This window comes from Coregonus clupeaformis, chromosome 26 (genome assembly GCF_020615455.1).
Source record: "Coregonus clupeaformis isolate EN_2021a chromosome 26, ASM2061545v1, whole genome shotgun sequence".
Lineage (NCBI taxonomy): Eukaryota > Metazoa > Chordata > Actinopteri > Salmoniformes > Salmonidae > Coregonus > Coregonus clupeaformis.
The window spans coordinates 48,991,505-49,015,130 of NC_059217.1; the positions used below are offsets into that span (position 1 = coordinate 48,991,505).

Genomic DNA, 23,626 nt, shown 5'->3' on the forward strand with positions numbered 1-23,626 from the left:
GCCAGTCTGTCTGATGATATTTGAAACACAAACAGAAACATACATGAATCATTCACTCACACATGACAGAGGGAGTTTGAAATTTGGCGGGATACCTAATCTTCTTTACGTCATAGCACGACAAATGTCCTTTGCAGCAGCCCGTTGGCGTTATCCAAAACATCCCCTAAAGCCGCGAATAGAGAAACGAGCTACTGGAGATGTAAACAGATTCCGCTGTCATTCATTCAGACAACGGGAGCGGATATGGTGGATATTCTTAGCTCCTCTATTTGTGGAAAATGTTATGAGCGCGTGTTATGAGAGGATGTTTCACCGCTAGTCATACTCTGTCTTTCTAGAATGGTCGTTGTTTACGGTATCAGCTTTTCACATGCCAGTAATCCGGTTAGAAGAGATGTATTTGTATAGCTATCCACGGCTGCTAGACAGCTAGCCTAGCTCGTTGCACGGAAGGAGAGCGAGCGACCGCCGACCTTGACCAGATGGAAATCACGAGGCTCGCTGTGGACGCGGGCGCGTTTATCAACCGAGCTGTTCAGGTGAGGGAGATATTGAATTTAACTTCATTGATCTCGAAGGGTCGATTTATGTCAATCTGATTCAGTTACATAGTAGCGGAGATGACGGTTGTGTATTTGCCTAACATATACTGTATATATAGATAGTTGTCACAAGATTTAAAAATAGTACTCAAGGTCGGCAGTCGGAGATTCAGCACTGTTCATAAGAACAACGACACGTTCAGCACCACGTGACAGTGGACGGCGACGGTCTCCGGCGCAGCCATTCCTCAAAGGAAATAGACTTCCATGTGATCCTTTCAAAACTGCATCTACAACACACACACACTCTCACACATAGATGACATGTTCTATCTCTCCAGTATACAGAGGAATCTCTGGGGCAGGCTGAGAAGACAGAGTTGGACAGCCGGTTGGAGAGTCTCCTGGACAGAGCAGATTCCACTAAGACCTGGACTGACAAAATCATCTCACAGACTGAGACTTTACTGCAGCCTAACCCTGGTTAGTTTCGTGTGTGGAAGCTAAGGAATTGTAACCTCTAGCCCCTGACCTCTGACCTCTAACCTTTAGGAGCTCGTTTAGAGGACCTCTTCTATAAGGGTCTGGATTGGAGCACCCCGGAGAGGCCAACCCCCCACGAGCTGCTGAGTGAAAACATGATGGACGCTGCTCTGGAGCTGGGGCGACACACACCCTACGGTACACACACACACTCCCTACGGTACACACACTATGGTTAGAGACTGGACATGTGTATATATGTGTGTGTGTAGGTAGTACTCTGATTAAGTGTGGGGAGTTGGAGAGGCAGATTGGGGTGGCGAACAAGAAGCTGATCCAGAGTACAGACATCAACTTCCTGTCTCCTCTACGGAGGTTCACCGACCAAGAATACACAGTCATACAGGTACACACACACCACATCACAACATACACACACTATTATAACACAAATACACTCGGACAACTGGGGATTAAGCGTGAGTGTGTGTGCGTGTGTGTAGAATGAGCGCAGGCAGCTGGTGAATAAGCGGTTAGATCTGGACATTGCGAAGGCCAGACTGAGAAAGGCACAGGAAGCAGACAGCGAGGCCCAGGTGAGAACACACATACTGCCTACCACCTACTGCTGACCTCATACTGCTGACCTCATACAGCTGACCTCATACAGCTGACCTCATACAGCTGACCTCACACTGCTGACCTCATACAGCTGACCTCATACAGCTGACCTCACACAGCTGACCTCATACTGCTGACCTCACACTGCTGACCTCACACTGTGACCTCATACAGCTGACCTCATACAGCTGACCTCATGAATTGATCCTTCGCTAACCAGCTGAGCAAGCAAACAATGTAACAAAAGTATAATTTCGGACTTGCAAAATACTCCAACAGGCTCTGCATTTCAGGAATCACAGTAGCAAGTACCCATGGTGCACTGTTCAATTATTTTGCCATAAAAAAATATATATATATTAAGAAAATATGTTTTTGCCATAGCCCTCACTGGCTTTCATGCAATTTAAATGTGAGCTTGTCCTAGGTATCAGACTGGACGACAGTTACTATCCATTGGACCTCTGCGATTTGTTGCCCAAAATTCTACCCAGACTTAATGAAGGGTCAATGGTGGCTTGAAAGATGTATGCATAGTTGGGTCAGGAGAGGAGGTTTGCCCTAGGTTTCCAAGAGTGTCAACAATGCATAGCATCAAAAGTCAAGTTTCACCTCTCCCTCCTCTCTCTCTCTCTATCTATCTCTCTCGTCCTCTCCCTCTCTCATTCTCTCTCATTCTCTCTCTCTGGGTCTCTCTGTCTCTCTTTCTTTCTCTCTCTCTCATTCTCTCTCTCTCCCTCTCTGGGTCTCTCTGTCTCTCTTTCTTTATCTCTCTCTCATTCTCTCTCTCTCCCGCTCTGTGTCTCTGTCTCTGTCTCTGTCTCTCTCTCTCGCTCTCTTTCTCTCTCTCTCAGGGTCTAAATGCTAACCCATTAGGAGAGGAGTATGTAGCTCATGTCTCCTACATGTTCAGCTTCCTACGAGTCCGATGGCTGAAGGTCTGTCCTCACATACACACGCACACTCCCACACACTTGTTTTAACATCAGGTAGCAGTACACATTAAGACTGAACGATATGATGAAAATGGACCAGCAGTTTTCTAATTGGTTGGTCCTGTTCCTGTCTGTTTTCTCATTGGTTGATCTTATGTATTTCTATCAAATGCTGTCAGATGTGGGCCCAGGAAGTCTCTCAGGCAGAGATGGAGCTGAGGATCTCTCAGAGTGTGTTTGACCGACAGTCAGAAATCACCAGACTACTGCTGGAGGGAATCAACACTACACACGTATGTACCAACACACACACGCACGCACACACACACAGATACACACACACACACACAGAGAGACTGGTATTAACACAGACACGTGCTCACTCTCTCGTTCTCCCCTGTCTGCTGCAGGCTGCCCATCTGAGAAGTCTGTATGACTTTGTAGAAGACCAGGCCAGTTACTACGCTCAGTGTTACCAGCTCACACAGGACCTACACACCCAACTGGCCAGGTGTGTATCTGTGTCTCTGTGTGTGTGTGTGTGTGTGTGTGTGTTAACCGCTTTTTGTTTTCTCTCTTTGTAGCGCTCCCCCTCTGGTCTGCTACAATAACAACTGGCACTTAGAAACTAACCAACCCTCCACAGGTAACCTGCCCTTAGCAACCATTCAGCCCCTAGCAACCTGTGACTCTTCAACAACCAACCAGGCAACTAGCCAACCCCTAGCAACCAACCAGGCAAACAGCCAACCCTTAGCAACCATCCAGCCCTTAGCAACATGTGAGTCTTCGACAACCAACCAGGCAACAAGCCAACCCCTATCAACCAACCAGGCAAACAGCCAACCCTTAGCAACCAACCAGGCAGCCAACGAGTCCTCAAAAAACAATGAGTCCTCGACAACCAATAAGTCCTTGACAAACAACCAGACAAGCAGCCAACGCTTAGCAACTGCTGGGTCCTCTACAACCAACCAGGTAACCAACTAGTTTAGTTTAGTTTATTATACTTTTTTTTTTATTAGACTAAGACTTATTTCCATTTTGGTCTGCTAGGCCTCGACAATCATCCAGGCAAACAGCCAACCCCTACAAACCAACCAGGCAACCAATGAGTCCCCAACAACCAATGTGTCCTCATCAACCAACCAGGCAACAAACCAACCCTTAGCAACTAACCAGCCCTTGACAACCAACCAAGCAACAAGTCAATCCCTAGCAACCAACCAGGCACTCAGCCAATCCTTAGCAACCACTGAGTCCTCAACAACCAACGAGTCCCTGACAACCAACCAAGCAACCAGCCAACCCTTGACAACCAACCAGGCAACCAGCCAACAGTTAGCAACCAATGAGTCCTCCACCACCAATCAGGTAACTAACCAACCCTTACAAACCAACCAGGCAACCAATGACTTCCCAATAACCAACGAGTCCTTAACAACCAACCAGGCAACCAGCCAACCCTTAGCGACTCACCAGCCCTCGACAACTAACCAGGCAACCAGCCAATCCTTAGCAACTAACCAGGCCCCCAGCCAACCCTTTACAACCAACTGGGAATCCATCAAACCCTTAGCAACCAATGAGTCATCAACAACCAACGAGATCTCAACAACCAACCAGGCAACTAGCCAACCCTTAGCCACCAACAAGGCAACCAACCAGACAACCAATGTGTTCTCAACAACTAATGAGTCCTTGACCACCAACCAGGTAACTAACCAGCCCTCGACAACTAATCAGGTAACCAACCAATCTCTAGCAACCTTCCGGACAAACAGCCAGTCCTTAGCAACCAATGTGTCGTCAACAAACAACGAGAACTCGACAAACAACCAGGCAACCAGCCAACCCTTGACAACCAACCAGGAACCCATCGAACCCTTAGCAACCAATGAGTCATCAACAATCAACGAGTCCTCGACAACCAACGAGAACTCGACAAACAACCAACTCTTGACAGCAAACCAGCCCTTAGAAACCAGCCAGACAACTGGTCAGCCTGCACGTGGTCCAGTAGCTGACAGAACTGTCTGACTGTGGAACTGTTTGTATGAAAAGCGCATGTTTATATTGAGTCTTTGAGTTGTGAACAGCTCTCCTCCAGCTCCTCTCTGCCAAAACGTCAGCTACCATGGCTAGGTCCTAAATGAAGGCTCTGACCAAAAGTAGTGCACTAGGGAAAATAGGGTGTCACTTCAGATTGGTCCAATGTCTCAGTCATAGTGGTGAAGGGCATCACAGCTAATTTATGTCCTTTCATAAACTGTATGTATCTATTGGATCATCCATGTACTCTTTAAGGGAGTTACGTATCCAGGCCTAAATGTATGTATATAGTGGTCATCTATGTCGAGGTTATATAGATGTATATGTATGTAGCAGTGGAAGCTGCTGAGGGGAGGACGGCTCATAATAATGACTGGAATGGAGTTAATGGAATGGTAATAACCACATGGAAACCACGTTTGATACCATTCTATTGACTCCATTCCATTCGTTACTATGAGCCGTCCTCCCCTCAGCAGCCTCCACTGGTATGTAGGCTACTGTGTGTGGTGGTATAGATCTATATGGTCGTTCCAGACTGTCTATTTTGAGACTTATAAATGGAGGAACACTGCCAGCTGTGTTTACATCATGTATTGTGTCGTCTGAAAACAGTATGTGTGATCAAAAGAGGTGACATTTTGTTGCATATTGTAATAAATGGGTCGTGTGTGTGTGACTCTTCACCTCTATAGGCTGAGGTCATTTTCCATACGGCAACATGTGGTCAGCGGGGTGGGGGGGCATGAAATTGAAAAGGGTCTTTGGTTATTCCATAGTATAAAACATACACAAACACTTACAGCCATGTATATAGTCCCACCAGGCTAAACCGTGTAAGTGTTTCCGTCTACAGATGTTTTCAATTGACCCTGCATGAGAGGGCAGCTCTACACTCAAACACACACACACGAAAGCTCCGCCTCGATCTGCTGGTGCTTGGATCTACATGGTTACTCTGGGTTACTGGGACACAGAACACACACACACACACACAAACACAAAGTTTTACTTAGTACGCTGTTTGGGGATATACAGTGGCTTGTAAAATTATTCACCCCCCCTTGGCATTTTTCCTATTTTGTTGCCTTACTACCTGGAATTTAAATGGTTTTTTGGGGGGTTTGTATCATTTGATTTACACAACATGCCTACCACTTTGAAGATGCAAATTATTTTTTATTGTGAAACAAACAAGAAATTAGACAAAAAAACAGAAAACTTGAGCGTGTATAACTATTCACCCCCCAAAGTCAATAATTTGTAGAGCCAGCTTTTGCAGCAATTACTGCTGCAAGTCTCTTGGGGTAGGTCTCTATAAGCTTGGCACATCTAGCCACTGGGATTTTTGCCCATTCTTCAAGGCAAAACTGCTCCAGCTCCTTCAAGTTGGATGGGTTCTGCTGGTGTACAGCAATTGTTGTGGAGAATTGTCCTTATTCTTAATAAAAACCGAAGTATTTCAAGAGTTTTTGTAGAATTAAGATAAACTTTATTACAATTAGATAATAATAATAAGCCATTTAGCAGACGCTTTTATCCAAAGCGACTTACAGTCATGCGTGCATACATTTTTTTTTTGTGTATGGGTGGTCCCGGGGATCGAACCCACTACCTTGGCGTTACAAGCGCCGTGCTCTACCAGCTGAGCCACAGAGGACAAGATAAGGCCGAGGTGGTCTGCAGAGCATCTGAATTCCCAACACTTGGCCCTCAGTTTATATACAGTTCTATTCCTGAACATTTAACATACTTTTTTGCTTAATCCCGGTTTAGTTCTTCCACCACTGTCTCCAAATCTCCATCTTTTGACCGCTCCGCCCACTCTCTTAATTTATGATAGTGGCGAAATCTGACTTCTCCTCCCCCTATGTATTCAGATTTGGAAACAATAGTGTCAGGACCAAGCTTTCTCATGCAAAAAATAGCAGAGCCATCTCTTATCAGTCAGGAGAAGCCTTGAGATTAGGAAGTGCACACTTCTGCAGCCTGTCCCAGTTCACCAGTTTCAGAGATAGGCCCCCTCTGCACACAAAGTCTCCAGCCACAAATACATTTGCACATAAAACATCCCATCTAACCCATAACCCATTCTCAACCATATACATTTAAGACATTCCTCATGCATGGCTTCATGTATAGCAGTATAATCAGTTCTCAGACATGTACAGTTCTCATGCATAGTGTATATTTCCCACACATAGTAAGAATGAGCAGGCCCATTCCCAGGAGCCATGTCCTGACTCTGGCTCAGGCTCCCTCCTTGTGTACCACACTGTACCACACTCTGTATCACTCTGTATCACACTCTGTATTCACTTAGTCGTACTGCTTGTCTTTGCGGTTAACTATGTTTTAACTTTATAGTCTAAAAGGAGCCTACTGAAAAAATGGCTTCTTTCCTGTCTATCCCCATGTCTGGTTGGTCGCCTTTTCATATCATACCGGAACCCCCTCTTTATCCAAACAGCCACCCTCCCTGGACCTTGAGCCACTATGGTTTCTTCTTGTGACTATGTATATGTGGCTATGTGTATCGGGTCATAGCACACAAACAAGTGATAATGTTTGTTCCATTGCTACTCCTATCTCCACACAGCTGCACCCTTGGAAGATAGTAAAAGACAGGATGAACTGAAAAACTGCGGTCATTCGGAGGCTTTTTGTCCTGACCGTGTGACCAGGTTACTCAGAAGCAACGAGAAACAATACAGGTCTATCTGTTCCTGAAGTTTATCTCCATCCCATGTCCTTGACTACACACCCAGACCAGCTGCAGGGAGCTAGAGGGAACCATCCTTTCTCAGAAGCACAACATTTGCACTAAAGAAATGTCTCTACTATTGTTAAATTGGTTGTTAATCCATAAGCATATAGGGCATATACAGTTGAAGTCGGAAGTTTACATACACTTAGGTTGGAGTCATTAAAACTAGTTTTTCAACCACTCTACAAATGTCTTGTTAACAAACTATAGTTTTGGCAAGTCGGTTAGGACATCTACTTTGTGCATGACACAAGTAATTTTTCCAACAATTGTTTACAGACAGATTATTTCACTTATAATTCATTGTATCACAATTCCAGTGGATCAAAAGTTTACATACACTAAGTTGACTGTGCCTTTAAACAGCTTGGAATATTCCAGAAAATGATTTCATGGCTTTAGAAGCTTCTGATAGACTAATTGACATACTTTGAGTCAATTGGAGGTGTACCTGTGGATGTATTTCAAGGCCTACCTTCAAACTCAGTGCCTCTTTGCTTGACATCATGGGAAAATCAAAAGAAATCAGCCAAGACATCAGAAAAAAATTGTAGACCTCCACAAGTCTGGTTCATCCTTCGGAGCAATTTCCAAACGCCTGAAGGTACCACGTTCATCTGTACAAACAATAGTATTGTTGCTACGCTTGCTAGAAGGTAATATTTATTTAGTTGTCGTCATGCCAGATATATATGGTAACTTGGCACTTGCTGTATTTATGCAACTTTCAACTTGAAATGTATAATGTACAGCTACAGTATGTCAATGTGAATTGAATACTAAAGTATATTATTTTCTGTATTTGCAGTTTCACAACATAAACGTTTTCAATACATTCGTTCAAGAAAAGTCACGCCTTGGAAGTTTTATTGAAGACTCAGTTGTTAGCTATCTGTCTAGTTTTGCACGGGAACGCAATTCCAGGGCAGAATAGTGAAAAAACATCATCACGGCGGGCTCAAGCACAAGAATAATCGCACGTGGTGGTTATGATTCTACGTTCATTGGCCAACAAAGCCTCTGATCCTAGGGATGACCAGCAATCTACGATGCAGCAACCAGAGGCAAGTGTTCGACAGAAAGAGGAAGAGGAGCGAGTAAGAGAGATGGAGGAGCCTCTTCAGCACATTGAGACCAAGTCTCAGTCTACAAGATCAAGGTCATCAAAACAGTCAAGCAGATCCTCAACGGCGAGTTATGCAGCCATCAAAGCACGTGCCAAGGCGGACGCAGCGCGTGCTAGAGTCTCCTATGCTGAAAAGGAAGCTTCTGTGATGAAACAAAAGGCGGAACTGGATGCGAGTTTATATGTTCTCCAAGTTGAGAGAACAGCTGCTGCTGCGTTGGCTGAAGCTGTAGCCTTTGAAGAAGCTGTAGAGTCTGAACGCAGAGAGCTCCACAGAGAACTCAACACAGGGACACAGCCCTTAAGTCCAGTCCAACGTACTCGTGAGTATGTGCAACAACATGCTAGGCCCTACTTTGCTGAAATGCCATTTGAAGTAGAGACACAAGAGCTTAGTGTTGACCCAGATACAGGCCACAATCCAGAAAGTAGCAAACAACGGAGCATGAGCAGAGACTCTCCGTACAAAAGAAATGAAAAGCAGCATGGTGGAAAGGGAAAACAGACCCACTTCCAGTCACCGACACAAAGCTTCCCTGAGTCACAAGTGGCACCAGAACTCACCAAGTACCTCCTGCGCCGTGAGATGGTGAGTTCCGGACTCCTGAAGTTTGATGATCGTCCTGAAAATTATTGGGCATGGAAAGCATCTTTTCTCAATGCGACCAGAGACTTGAATCTATCAGCCAGGGAAGAGTTAGATCTAATTACCAAGTGGCTAGGGGCAGAGTCGTCTGAGCAAGCAAAGAGAATTAGATCTGTCTATATTCTCAATGCAACAGCAGGGCTTAACATGGTCTGGCAACGACTAGAAGAGTGCTATGGTACACCTGAAGTGATCGAGAATGCACTGTTGAAGAAAATTGATGAATTTCCAAAACTGTCTAACAAAGACAATCACAAACTAAGAGAACTGGGTGACATTCTTCTCGAACTGGAGTGTGCTAAAGAAGAAGGGTACCTTCCAGGCCTCGCTTATCTGGACACATCTCGTGGGGTAAACCCTATAGTAGAGAAACTTCCATTCAGCTTACAAGAGAAATGGATAGCACAGGGATCCAAATACAAGGAGGACTATCGGGTAGCATTCCCACCATTCTCGTTTTTCTCGAGATTCATCAGGAACCAGGCGTAAAATTAGAAACGACCCCAGCTTCACCCTCTACACCTCAACTACCCAGGTGTCTGTGAAAAATGAGAAACCTGTCAGATACAACAGCAAGACACCTGTGACTGTACACAAAACAGATGTGTCATCTGAGCCCTCAGACCACCAAACCAAACCCAGTAAGACAAAGGTTGAAAGCCCTGACCATCACTGTCCAATACATAACAAGCCTCATCCTCTTAAAAAGTGTCGCGGATTTAGATACAAAACTCTAGATGAGCGCAAAGCATATCTCAAAGAGAATGGCATTTGTTTCCGATGTTGTGGGTCAACTCAGCACAGAGCTAAAGACTGTAAGGTGTCAATCAAGTGCTCCGAGTGTGACAGCGACAGACATCTTGCTGCTCTGCATCCAGGTCCAGCTCCTTCAACGATAGACACCGCTACAGCAGAGAAAGAGCATGGCGGGAGCAAGGTGAAGATGCTCTTCTATCAGTCACCTCAAAGTGTACCGAGATCTGTGGTGAGGCAGCCAATCCAAGATCATGTTCAAAAAATATGCCTAGTCAAAGCTTATCCAGCTGGGAAAAGAGAGAAAGCTGTCAAAATGTATGCAGTGCTTGATGAACAGAGCAACAAATCTCTGGCCAAGACAGAGTTTTTCAATCTCTTCAACATCAATGACAACTCTGCTCCATACACCATGAAGACCTGTTCTGGGGTAACAGAGACTTCAGGCAGGAGAGCCGTCAACTTCATGGTGGAGTCTATAGACGGACACAAGCAGCTCACTCTCCCTACTCTGATAGAGTGTGACATGATGCCAGACGATAGAATGGAGATTTCCTCCCCAGACATTGCGCATCATCATCCCCATCTGCAACCAGTGGCGGACAAAATTCCAGCTGTAGACCCAGACGCTCCCATTCTCCTGCTCTTAGGACGAGACATCTTAAGGGTACACAAGGTACGAGAACAAATCAATGGGCCCCACGACACTCCTTATGCACAGCGACTTCGACCTCGGGTGGGTCATCGTGGGGAAGTTTGTCTGGGAACGGCTCACCGACCAGCCAGTGTTAACGTGTTCAGGACAAACATACTTCAAAATGGTCGCACGTCCTATCTGAGCCCTTGCCCTGACATCATCCAGGTGAAAGAGAACTACAGCAGCGTAGATCAGCAACACATTTCTCTCTCTACAGGGCACTCGAGAGATCCAAGCACAACTGTGAACACAGACAGCCTGGGATGTTCCGTGTTCAACAAAACACAAGACGATGATAAACCAGCACCATCTGTGGAAGACAAAGCTTTCTTGGACATTATGGACAAACAGGTTTTCCAGGATGATGGAAACAACTGGGTGGCTCCACTACCCTTTCGCCCCACTAGACGTCGTCTTCCTAATAACAGGGAGCAGGCCATGAAGCGTCTCACATCACTTGTAGGACTTTAGACAAAAAGCCTGACATGAAACTTCAATTTATTGACTTCATGCAAAAGATGCTGGATAACGACCAAGCTGAACATTCTCCGACACTAGAGGGAGAAAAAGAATGCTGGTATCTGCCAATATTTGGTGTTTACCATCCACAAAAGCCTGAACAAATAAGAGTGGTGTTTGACTCCAGCGCTGAGTGTCAAGGCGTGTCACTGAACGACGTCCTGCTCAGGGGTCCAGACTTAAACAACACACTCTTGGGCGTCTTAATGCGCTTCGCAAGGATGGCATTGCACTAACGACAGATGTGCAACAAATGTTTTACTGTTTTGGTGTACGTGAGGATCACAGAGATTACTTAAGGTTTCTCTGGTATGAAGACAACAACCCAGATAGAAACATAACTGAGTACAGGATGAAAGTCCATGTATTTGGGAACAGCCCCTCACCAGCCGTAGCCATCTACTGCATGAGACGAGCAGCTCTACAGGGTGAGAAGGAATACGGGTCAGAACCCAAGCAGTTTGTAGTGAGGAACTTTTATGTCGATGATGGGCTGATATCAGTAGCTACTCCAGAAGAAGCTATCAACATTATGAGAAAAACACAAGCAATGTTAGCGGAGTCCAACATGAAACTACACAAGATTGCATCCAATAGCAAAACAGTTATGGAAGCCTTCCCCATGGAGGACCGTGCCAAGGACTTAAAAGACTTGGAACTCGGAGTAGATCCTCTCCCTTTTCAACGGAGCCTGGGACTTTCCTGGAACCTGGAAACAGACAGCTTCACATTCCAGGTGTCCCACAATGAGAAGCCTTTTACACGGAGAGGTATCCTGTCCACAGTGAATAGTCTTTATGACCCCCTTGGGTTTGTGGCTCCAATAACAATGCAAGGGAAAGCCTTAATCAGAGAACTCTCTTCTGATCAGAGTGAGTGGGATGCCCCCCTTCCCACAGAAAAAGAAGAGGAATGGAAAATGTGGAAGGAATCTTTGATGGAGTTGGAACATCTGTATATTCAGCGGCCCTACATCCCAGTCTCCTTGTCTACCACTCAAAGAAGAGAGCTGCACATCTTCTCGGATGCCTCTACAGTAGCCATAGGAGCGGTAGCCTATCTGAGAGTTATTGACTCGGAAGGTCAATGCCATGTTGGATTTGTCATGGGGAAATCTAAATTGGCCCCTCGACCGCCCACACTATCCCACGCCTAGAACTGTGTGCGGCTGTGCTAGCTGTTGAGATGTATGAACTGATCAGAGACGAAATAGACATTGATGTAAATGCAGCCAAGTTCTACACAGACAGTAAGATAGTTCTCGGTTACATCCACAATGTCACCAAAAGATTTTATGTGTATGTTGCCAATAGGGTAACTCGTATCAGGAAGTCTACCAATCCAGACCAGTGGTGTTACGTAAACACTGACAGCAATCCAGCAGACCATGCAACCAGGCCCATACGAGCCACACTCTTAAAGCACACCAGTTGGTTCTCAGGTCCCCCCTTTTCTGGCTCAAGCAAACTCAAGTGAGTCTGAGACCATCAATTTTGACCTTGTAGAGCCTGAACGCAGACGCAGAGATTCAGCCAGACGTCACTGCCTTCGTCACTAAGGTTTCTGGAGCTCAATTCGGCTCTCATCGCTTTGAGAGGTTCTCGAACTGGAAAGCTCTCAATCGAGCCACAGCACGACTCATTCATGTTGCCAGATCCCTTTCACAAAAGTGCGGACGACAACAACTGCAGAGGCTGGCATCAGTGTAAAAAACCATGCAGTACAAGTGAGTTGTCACAAGCCAAAACAGCAATCATTCACTGTGTGCAACATGAAGCCTTCAAAGAGGAATTCAAATGCCTTGAGAAAGGAAAAGAGTTACCAAAACAAAGTACACTCAAAAAGCTGGAACCCAGTGATTGATGAGGATGGGTTGCTGAGGTGGGAGGCCGATTATCCTCTGCCGACCTGTCACAAGACGAAAAACATCCTCTCATCATCCCACGGACGCATCATGTCGCCACTCTGCTGGTAAGACATTATCACGAGCAAGTGGCTCACCAGGGCCGTCATTTTTCAGATGGAGCTATTCCCGGCAGCAGGCTTCTGGATTATTGGGAGCAAACATCTGGTCTCTGGTATCATCCACAAGTGTGTCACCTGCCGTAAGGTTAGAGGAAAGTCAGTTGACCAAAAGATGGCGGACTTACCTGCAGACAGACTCACATCAGAGCCACCATTCACCAGTGTTGGACTTGATGTGTTTGGACCATGGAATGTCATAACTCGTCGCACTAGAGGTGGTAGTGCAGACTCAAGCGCTGGGCGGTACTCTTTACATGTATGTCTACTAGAGCAGTCCATATTGAGCTCATCGAATCCATGTCCACATCCAGCTTCATCAACGCGCGCTGAGGCGTTTTTTCTCTATCCGCGGTCCAGCAAAAGTGCTACGATCTGATCGAGGTACAAACTTTATAGGTGCCTGCAGGGAACTGGGGATCGACACAAATGACTCAGAGTTGACTAAATACCTCTCAGACAAGGGATGTACTTGGATATTTAATCCCCCACACTCGTCTCATATGGGTGGTTCTTGGGAGAGACTCATTGGGGGTTGCCAGACGTATCCTTGATGCTATGCTGTTTCAGACGGGCTCCACTCGTCTCACACATGAGGTCTTGAGCACTCTTATGTCTGAAGTTATGGCAATAATCAATGCGAGACCCCTAGTGTCAGTGTCAACCGATCCTGACATGCCTGCCATTCTTACACCCTCAATGTTACTGACACAAAAGACCAACGCTACCTCAGCCCCTTCTGGATATTTCCACATGAACGATCTTCATGGAAAACAGTGGAAGCAAGTCCAGTGTCTCGCTGACACTTTTTGGAAAAGGTGGAGACAGGAGTACCTGACAACACTGCAGAGACGCAGAAAATGGACAGCAGAAAGCCAAATGTGAAAGTGGGAGATGTTGTCTTATTGAAAGACAGTCAGACGCACAGAAATGACTGGCCAGTCGGACTTGTGGTCAAAACCTTTCCCAGTACTGACGGAAAGGTCAGGAAAGTAGAACTAAAGGTTGTCAAGCAAGGGATTGCTAAGGTGTTTCTGAGACCAATCTCAGAGATTGTTGTTCTTCTTTCTGAAGCATCCTAGAGGAGAAATATTTTATTTCATAGTGGCACAATCTCATTATACCAGGCGGGGAGTGTGCTGCCATCTTGTTAGAAGGTAACAGATTTATTTTATTATAGTGATTAAGAGTGACTTTCATTGTGTTCCATGCTGTTTAGCGCCCCCTAGTGGAGCTTTCTGGTACTTAGAATTATGCGGAAAACCCGGAAGTAAAGTTGTTATTATGCACGCGACAAGCAGCTAGAAACAACGTTACTGTACAGTTCTTTCAGTGCAACTATTTGTTGTTACGCTTCAGCCTCGGAAAATATTTGTTTGTAAGTTCAATTCAAGCATATTGCAAGTGATGATAATATTGTTATTGACAGAATTGCTTACTTATCAATGTTAATTGGTTACATTTACTCACGAAATTGCATTGACTTTCATGGATGCCGTTAGCTGTATTAGTTTGCTCATGCGTCATGTAAAAGAAGTGTAAAACATACTATAGTTTGTTACTGTTTCTAGTGTAATATGCTTTATTATTGTACAGAGGTGTTTGTACATTATTAGAGTAATGAAAGGAGTTGGCTAGTTGTTACTCATAGAGTAATTATCTATTTAGTTGTCGTCATGCCAGATATATGGTAACTTGGCACTTGCTTTGTATTTATGCAACTTTCAACTTAAGTATACGGCAGTGTAGGGGTGGACCAAGCTTTCCGGTGTTGCGGTTCAAAATAACGCTTCATATTCGTTCGAGTGCGGTTACGGGTGTCATTTAGGGCAAGTATAAACACCATGGGACCACGCTGCCGTCATACCGCTCAGGAAGGAGACACGTTCTGTCTCCTACAGATGAATGTACTTTGGTGCGAAAAGTGCAAATCAATCCCAGAACAACAGCAAAGGACCTTGTGAAGATGCTGGAGGAAACAGGTACAAAAGTATCTATATCCACATTAAAACGAGTCCTATATTGACATAACCTGAAAGGCTGCTCAGCAAGGAAGAAGCCACTGCTCCAAAACCGCCATAAAAAAGCCAGACTACGGTTTGCAACTGCACATGTAGACAAAGATCGTACTTTTTGGAGAAATGTCCTCTGGTCAGATGAAACAAAAATAGAACTGTTTGGCCATAATTACCATCGTTATATTTTATAATAATTGCAAGCCAAAGAACACCATCCCAACCGTGAAGCACGGGGGTGGCAGCATTATGCTGTGGGGGTTCTTTGCTGCAGGAGGGACTGGTGCACTTCACAAAATAGATGGCATCATGAGGATGGAAAATTATGTGGATATATTGAAGCAACATCTCAAGACATCAGTCAGGAAGTTAAAGCTTGGTCGCAAATGGGTCTTCCAAATGGACAATGACCCCAAGCATACTTCCAAAGTTGTGGCAAAATGGCTTAAGGACAACAAAGTCAAGGTATTGGAGTGGCCATCACAAAGCCCTGACCTCAATCCTATAGAAAATGTGTGGGCAGAACTGAAAAAGCGTGTGCGAAAAGGAGGCCTACAAACCTGACTCAGTTACACCAGCTCTGTCAGGAGGAATGAGCCAAAATTCACCCAACTTATTGTGGGAAGCTTGTGGAAGGCTACCCAAAACGTTTGACCCAAGTTAAACAATTTAAAGGCAATGCTACCAAATACTAATTGAGTGTATGTAAACTTCTGACCCACTGGGAATGTGATGAAAGAAATGAAAGCTGAAATAAATCATTCTCTCTACTATTATTCTGACATTTCACATTCTTAAAATAAAGTGGTGATCCTAACTGACCTAAGACAGGGAATTTTTACTAGGATTAAATGTCAGGAATTGTGAAAAACTGAGTTTAAATGTATTTGGCTAAGGTGTATGTAAACTTCCGACTTCAACTGTATGCATTTCATTCTACAACATGCATAATTCATATAATTGGTTTGTTATGTTGTCTAAGTAGTTAACTAAACATTTCCAATACAATCTTTAAGTCATACCACAGATTCTCAATCCAATTGGTCTGGGCTTTGACTAGGCCATGTCAAGACATTTAAATGTTTCCCCTTAAACCACTCGAGTGTTGCTTTAGCAGTATGCTCAGGGTCATTGTCCTGCTGGAAGGTGAACCTCCGTCCCAGTCTCAAATCTCTGGAAGACTGAAACAGGTTTCCCTCAAGAATTTCCCTGTATTTAGCGCCATCCATCATTCCTTCAATTCTGACTAGTTTCCCAGTCCCTGCCGATGAAAATCATCCCCACAGCATGATGCTGCCCCCACCATGCTTCACTGTGGGGTTGGTGTTCTCGGGGTGATGAGGGGTGTTGGGTTTGCGCCAGACATAGCGTTTTCCTTGATGGCCAAAACGCTCAATTTTAGTCTCATCTGACCAGAGTACCTTCTTCCATATGTTTGGGGAGTCTCCCACATGCCTTTTGGCGAACACCAAACATTTGCTTATTTTTTTCTTTAAGGAATGGCTTTTTTCTGGCCAATCTTAAAGCCCAGCTCTGTGGAGTGTACGGCTTAAAGTGGTCCTATGGACAGATACTCCAATCTCCGCTGTGGAGCTTTGCAGCTCCTTCAGGGTTATCTTTGGTGTCTTTGTTGCCTCTCTGATTAATGCCCTCCTTGCCTGGTCCGTGAGTTTTGGTGGGCGGCCCTCTCTTGGCAGGTTTGTTGTGGTGCCATATTCTTTCCATTTTTTAATAATGGATTTAATGGTGCTCCGTGGGATGTTCAAAATGTCTGATATTTTTTTTATAACCCAACCCTGATCTGTACTTCTCCACAACTTTGTCCCTGACCTGTTTAGAGAGCTCCTTGGTCTTCATGGTGCCGCTTGCTTGGTGGTACCCCTTGCTTAGTGGTGTTGCAGACTCCGGGGCCTTTCAGAACAGGTGTCTATATACTGAGATCATGAGACACTTATATTGCACACAGGTGGACTTTATTTAACTAATTATGTGACTTCTGAAGGTAATTGGTTGCACCAGATCTTATTTAGGGGCATCATAGCAAAGGGGGTGAATACATATGCACGCACCACTTTTCCATTATTAATTTTATTAGAATTTTTTGAAACACTTGTTGTTGTTTTTTTACTTCACCAATTTGGACTATTTTGTGTATGTCCATTACATGAAATCCAAATAAAAAAACCATTTAAATTACAGGTTGTAATGCAACAAAATAGAAAAAACGCCAAGGGGGATGAATACTTTTGCAAGGCACTGTAACATTTTATAGTATGCAAACTTTCTCAAACTTCAAAATAGAATGTTGTACAGTTAGTCAATTGTAAATACTTTTAGTAAGCTGTATGTAGGAGAGAATTCTGGTTTGGTATAGAAGATCAATTATTAAACAACAGTTGCAGACTTCTCACGGTCTTATACAACATGAGCTGACCTGTGGCGAGGTGAACCTTATCTGGAAGTCCTTGGTCATAGTTTCCATATCTCCATTGAGTGACCTGTCTTTTGTACATGTACTGCTGAGGAAGAGAGACAATGCACACATTCGTATTGGACCGTGCAGCACTAAGGAAGAGCAACAACATGACGTCACCAAAACATTCCCATCTAAAATAGTCAGTGAAGCATTTCTATGTCTGATGGAGCACACTGTTGTTGTCTAACCCTATAGCAGCAGGTAGTTGAGAACAGCTGACATCATGGGCTCCTTCACCAAACAACAGTTGCAGACTTCTCACAGTATTATACATTAAAGTCATTCAGCAGACGCTCTCATCCAGAGTGACTTACAGTAGTGAGTGAATAAATGTCATACTTTTTTTTGTACTGGTCCTCCGTGGGACTCGAACCCACAACCCTGGCGTTGCAAGCGCCATACTCTACCAGCTGAGCCACATTTATTGATTTCTACAAAATCAATAAAACTGACCAGCCCAAAAATTAAACTTATCTGATCAAATATTGTTTTAACCTTGACTTTTTAATAACATGTCTCTTGTACACTGCTTAACTGAGAAGTGTGTATATAAGGAAGGGGTCTGAGCCTCATAAAGTGCATCATATCTGAACAGGTGTCGTTACAGAATGAGGGGTGCTGTAGCTCTGCTGGTGTTGCTGTTCTGTCTGTCTGGGGCATGGACTCAGGAGGAGAGTGGAGGGGTCAGAGAGAGTGACATCACTCAACAGGGTCACAGTGCAGGGAGAGAGAGCAGGGTGAGTGAGGTTCCAATAGAGAGACGAGGGACCGAAGCTACAGAGACGACCAATGAACAGACCACCACCCCTGACATCTGGACTGAGATGAAGGAGCTGAGAGACATGGTGCACAACCTGGGAACCATCGTAGTGGAGCAGAGAGAGAAGCTGAGGAACATGGAGGCCAGAGTGACAGCCAATGAGGCTGAGGCGAAGGAGCAGAGAAACACGGGGATGGATCTTAGGGTGGATCTGATCGTCACTAAGACTGGACTAGAGAACAAGAATGCAGGTAACATATCTATGTGTTGAATCAATATTGCACAAAACATCTTGTATTGTAATTTGCACTGTACTATGTATTAGACCTAGATATTGTGTGTATATACTGATATGTAGGCTATGTGTGACGTTTTAAATGTATGTATTTCAGTCCTTGACTAATAATGTTCTGTACTATGTATTATGTCATGTTTCATGTGGACCCCAGGAAGAGTAGCTGATGCTTTTGCAGCTTCTAACGGGGATCCTAATAAATACCCAAAAAATGGATATCTTTGGATAACTTGTGTCACGTGTGTCCTTAGCCCTGGAGTCCAGACTGAGTGCCAGTCAGTGAGAGCTGACCACCACCACGAACAGGAGTTCAGGGAATGGAAGGAGAGAACACAGGTATGTAAGAAAGGGTTGTTGTTTCTGTGTCTTATATGTGCAAATAAATATATCAAAATAAAATTATTTGAATATCCTTCTACCCCTGGAGGCCAGACTGAGTGCCAGTGAGAGCCAGGTGGAGGAGCTGACGACAGAGAGATTTGTTTTAAAACTACTATGGAGCTGAAAAGAGGTTTCAAGTAAAACAAATGTGCTCCTCACTAACAGTCATGCAGGATCCAGAATCCGTCATTGAGAGAGGGGTTATGGCTCACATGATTGCTGACATCTAAGACCTCTCGCTCTGTTGTTGTTCTGATATACACTATATATACAAATGTATGTGGACACCCCTTCAAATTAGTGGATTCGGCTATTTCAGCCACACCCGTTGCTGACAGGTGTATAAAATCGAGCACACCGCAATGCAATCTCCATAGACAAACATTGGCAGTAGAATGGCCATACTGAAGAGCTCAGTGACTTTCAATGTGGCACCGTCATAGGATGCCACCTTTCCGAACAAGTCAGTTCGTCAAATATCTGCCCTGCTAGAGCTGCCCCGGTCAACTGTAAGTGCTGTTAGTGTGAAGTGGAAATGTCTAGGAGCAACAACGGCTCAGCCGAGAAGTGGTAGGCCCCACAAGCTCACAGAACGGGACAACCGAGTGCTGAAGCGTGTAGCACGTACAAATCGTCTGTCCTCAGTTGCAACACTCACTACCGAGTTCCAAACTGCCTCTGGAAGCAACGTCAGCACAATAACTGTTCGTCGGGAGTTTCATGAAATAGGTTTCCCTGGCCGAGCAGCCGCACACAAGCCTAAGATCACCATGTGCAATGCCAAGCATCGGCTGGTGTAAAGCTCGCCGTAAAGCACGCCGCCATTTGACTCTGGAGCAGTGGAAACGCGTTCTCTGGAGTGATGAATCACGTTTCACCATCTGGCAGTCCGACGGACGAATCTGAGTTTGGCAGATGCCAGGAGAACTCTACCTGCCTGAATGCATAGTGCCAACTGTAATGTTTGGTGGAGGAGGAATAATGGTCTGTGGCTGTTTTTCATGGTTTTGGCTAGGCCCCTTAGTTCCAGTGAAGGGAAATCTTAACGCCACAGCATACAATGACATTCTAGACGATTCTGTGCTTCCAACTTTGTGGCAACAGTTTGGGGAAGGCCCTTTCCTGTTTCAGCATGCACAAAGCGAGTTCCATACAGAAATGGTTTGTCGAGATCGGTGTGGAATAAGTTGACAGGCCTGCACAGAGGCCCGGACCTCAAACCCATCGAACACCATTGGGATGAATTGGAACGCCGACTGTGAGCCAGGCGTAATCGCCCAACATCAGTGCCTGACCTCTCTAATGCTCATGTGCCTGAATGGAAGCAAGTCCCCGCAGCAATGTTCCAACATCTAGTGGAAAGCCTTCCCAGAAGAGTGGAGGCTGTTATAGCAGCAAAGGGGGGACCAACTCCATATTAATGCCCATGATTTTGGAATGAGATGTTTGATGAGCAGGTGTCCACATACTTTTGGTCATGTAGTGTTTATCCTCCAGAGGACAGAACAAAGTGAATGCTCTCAAACTGTGAAAGTGTTTCCTCTCCTGTTTTCACAGACTGACCAAAGGTAGCCTTCTGTAGGCCCTTTCAATACTGACACCAACCTGGTCTACACCAGAGTCATCACCAGCATCGGCAAGGCCTACAGCCCAATTACAGGTAACTTTCACAGAGTAACAGCTTGGAGATACCTGTCTCTGTCTGTTCTTCCGTGTGCCAGAATTGAAGTGGAGAAAAGTAAAGAGTTGATTCCTCTCTTCTTGTCCTCTGCTGCAGGTGCCTTCACAGCACCAGTCAGAGGAGTCTACTACTTCAGATTCACTGCTTCTCATACTGGGTATTTAGAGTACATGGGTATATCCATTTTAAAGAATGGGCAGACGATCATGTATAATTTTCATTACAATAGCCATGGATACTGGGTACCTTTATCTAATGGAGTCAGCCTAGAGCTGGAGGAGGGAGATGTGGTGTACATGCGTCTCCCTGCTAACTACAGGCTCTATGATAACACAAATAATCACAACATCTTCAGTGGCTTCCTGCTTTTCACTGTGTGAGAACATCATACATACTGTAATGGTCTCATGTGAAGAACAGTTTGTATGTCAGGGCATCTTGGAGCCACAAAGGCTCTTACGATCAATAAACACATCTTGAAAAAGGAAGAGGAATTATGCATATTTTGTAAAGCACAGATCCAAAGATCTAAGGGTTATCATTATGAGCTAGATTGACTATAATAAATAATAATATGCCATTTAGCAGACGCTTTTATCCAAAGCGACTTACAGTCATGCGTGCATACCTTTTTGTGTATGGGTGGTCCCGGGGATCGAACCCACTACCTTGGCGTTACAAGCGCCGTGCTCTACCAGCTGAGCGACAGAGGACTAAGCGACAATACACCAGAAACAATGCTAAAACATGACTTTTTTTACACACACTATACTGAACTGTACACTACTGAACTGCTCCCTCTCGCCATCCCTCAGCATTAAAGACCAGAGGGAGTGGCCCAATCACAATGTTGAACAACTCTCATTTATATGTTAACAATGCCTGAGGTCACTGGGCTATTAATAGCATGGTTTTACTCACTCATTAAGTTGTGTTGTTTTACATGACTGTTGTTATTGTTTTAAGTCATATTCTTAGCCTCTCCCTTTCTCTGGTCTGTCCAACTGGGTGTGTGTCTCTCTGTCCCACTCTGTTTCTCTCTCCCTATATCTCTCTCCCTCTGTTTCTCTCTCCCAATATCTCTCTCCCTCTGTTTCTCTCCCTCTCTCTCTTTCTCACTCTCTCTCTTTCTCCAAGGCTTAGTAGTGGATGTTAGGATGCCCTCCCCCCGTTAGAGGACAGACATATTCCACCCCAGACAGACTTGTGGGTGGTCAGCAGGGAGTTACCACACATCTGTCATCTGCTGGTAAATGTGGTTCCCCTGTTAGCAACGTGATGACCTGCAGACACTGACATATTTAGCTTTGTGTTTTCTGTCTGTTAAAGTCCTTCTGGGATCAGCAGGTGTAACATATGTTTGTCTCTTTCTCAGCACCCCTTTCTCTCTCTCTCTCTCTCTCTCTCTCTCGCTCTCTCTCTCTCTCTCTCTCTCTCTCTCTCTCTCTCTCTCTCTTCCTCTCTCTCTCTCTCTCTTCCTCTCTCTCTCTCTCTCTCTCTCTCTCTCTCTCTCTCTCTCTTCCTCTCTCTGTGCAGGTGTTGTGTCCTGCTATAAAAGTGCCACCAGTGGCGCCACTCCACCCTGCAGATGGATCCCCCCTCCCCTCCCTCCCTCCCATTGACCCACTCGCCCCCATACCTCCCTCTCTCAGGCCACAGTACAAGTGGTTTGGTGTAACATGCCACCTCCACAGAAGCATTACTCACACGACCTCCCCCACTTTTATTCCACTTTTCCCTTTACCTCTCCTCCCTCTCCTCCCTCTCTCCTCCCCTTCTCCTGGTATATAACAGTCAGCCCAGGCAATCAGGGCTCAGTCTAGTCAACTTGAGAGAGAGAGAGAGAGAGAGAGAGAGAGAGAGAGAGAGAGAGAGAGAGAGAGAGAGAGAGACAGATAGAGAGAGAGAGAGAGAGAATGCATGTGTGTGTGTGTGTGTGCGCTGATGTGTGCATGTGTTAATTGGTGTGTGTGTGTGTGTTGCAGTGACCTGTGTGATGCGCTGGTGATTCTCCAGTTGTATGAGAAAGTCAATGTCCCTGTAGAGTGGAAGAAAGTCAACAGACCTCCATACTCTGCACTGGGCAGTAACATGAAGAAGGTACACACACACACAGACTGACTTTCTTTAATCAATATAATGTTGATAAAAATACAGAGGATTTACAGGTATTGTGTTGGTGTGTCTGTAAGTGTAGTTGGAGAACTGTACCTATGCGGTGGAACTGGGTCGGAATAAAGCTCGATTCTCATTGGTGGGAATTGGAGGAGTGAATCTGAATGAAGGAAGTCCCATGCCCACACTGGCTCTGGTCTGGCAGCTGATGAGGAGGTATGTACAATACAAACACACAAACACACACACACACACAAACACACACACACACACAAACACACAAACACACACACCTTTCCTTTTTCGCTTCAACATCTCTCTCACCTCTTACTGTCCCTCTATCAACCCCCCTTCAGGTACACTCCAGGTGTTGTCTGATCTAGGAGATGGGGAGAAGATTGGAGACCAGATCATAATCAACTGGGTCAACACTCAGCTCAAAGAGGGACACAAGGACTCACAGATCAGCAGATTTATGCATATTTTGTAAAGCACAGATCCAAAGATCTAAGGGTTATCATTATGAGCTAGATTGACTAAGCGACAATACACCAGAAACAATGCTAAAACATGACTTTTTTACACACACTATACTGAACTGTACACTACTGAACTGCTCCCCTCTCGCCATCCCTCAGCATTAAAGACCAGAGGGAGTGGCCCAATCACAATGTTGAACAACTCTCATTTATATGTTAACAATGCCTGAGGTCACTGGGCTATTAATAGCATGGTTT

The 23,626-nt window shown here is 45.0% G+C and overlaps 1 protein-coding gene and 1 long non-coding RNA gene across 2 annotated transcripts; both read left to right on the top strand.

Moving 5' to 3' along the window:
* The first annotated feature begins 161 nt into the window (after window positions 1-161).
* On the top strand, window positions 162-5,016 carry LOC121587441 (mucin-17). Its single transcript, XM_041904329.2, has 10 exons — window positions 162-542; window positions 887-1,028; window positions 1,098-1,226; window positions 1,301-1,434; window positions 1,532-1,624; window positions 2,504-2,587; window positions 2,764-2,877; window positions 2,995-3,095; window positions 3,169-3,562; window positions 3,641-5,016. Exons 1-10 carry the CDS (start codon window positions 486-488, stop codon window positions 4,622-4,624), a joined length of 2,232 nt encoding a protein of 743 aa, XP_041760263.2. The 5' UTR covers window positions 162-485; the 3' UTR covers window positions 4,625-5,016.
* Window positions 5,017-22,806: 17,790 nt separating this feature from the next.
* Window positions 22,807-23,354, top strand: LOC123481950. The gene is made up of 3 exons (XR_006657460.1): window positions 22,807-22,874; window positions 22,972-23,105; window positions 23,246-23,354. It is a non-coding gene; the product is annotated as an uncharacterized LOC123481950 (long non-coding RNA).
* The last annotated feature ends 272 nt before the right edge of the window (window positions 23,355-23,626 follow it).

Excerpts from the sequence above, each read along its gene's own strand:
- LOC121587441 (XM_041904329.2), top strand. The coding sequence starts at position 486 with ATGGAAATCACGAGGCTCGCTGTGGACGCGGGCGCGTTTATCAACCGA. Across the intron at positions 2,878-2,994 it reads AGGGAATCAACACTACACAC|GCTGCCCATCTGAGAAGTCT; the intron begins GTATGTACCAAC and ends TGTCTGCTGCAG. Across the intron at positions 3,563-3,640 it reads GGTCCTCTACAACCAACCAG|GCCTCGACAATCATCCAGGC; the intron begins GTAACCAACTAG and ends TTGGTCTGCTAG.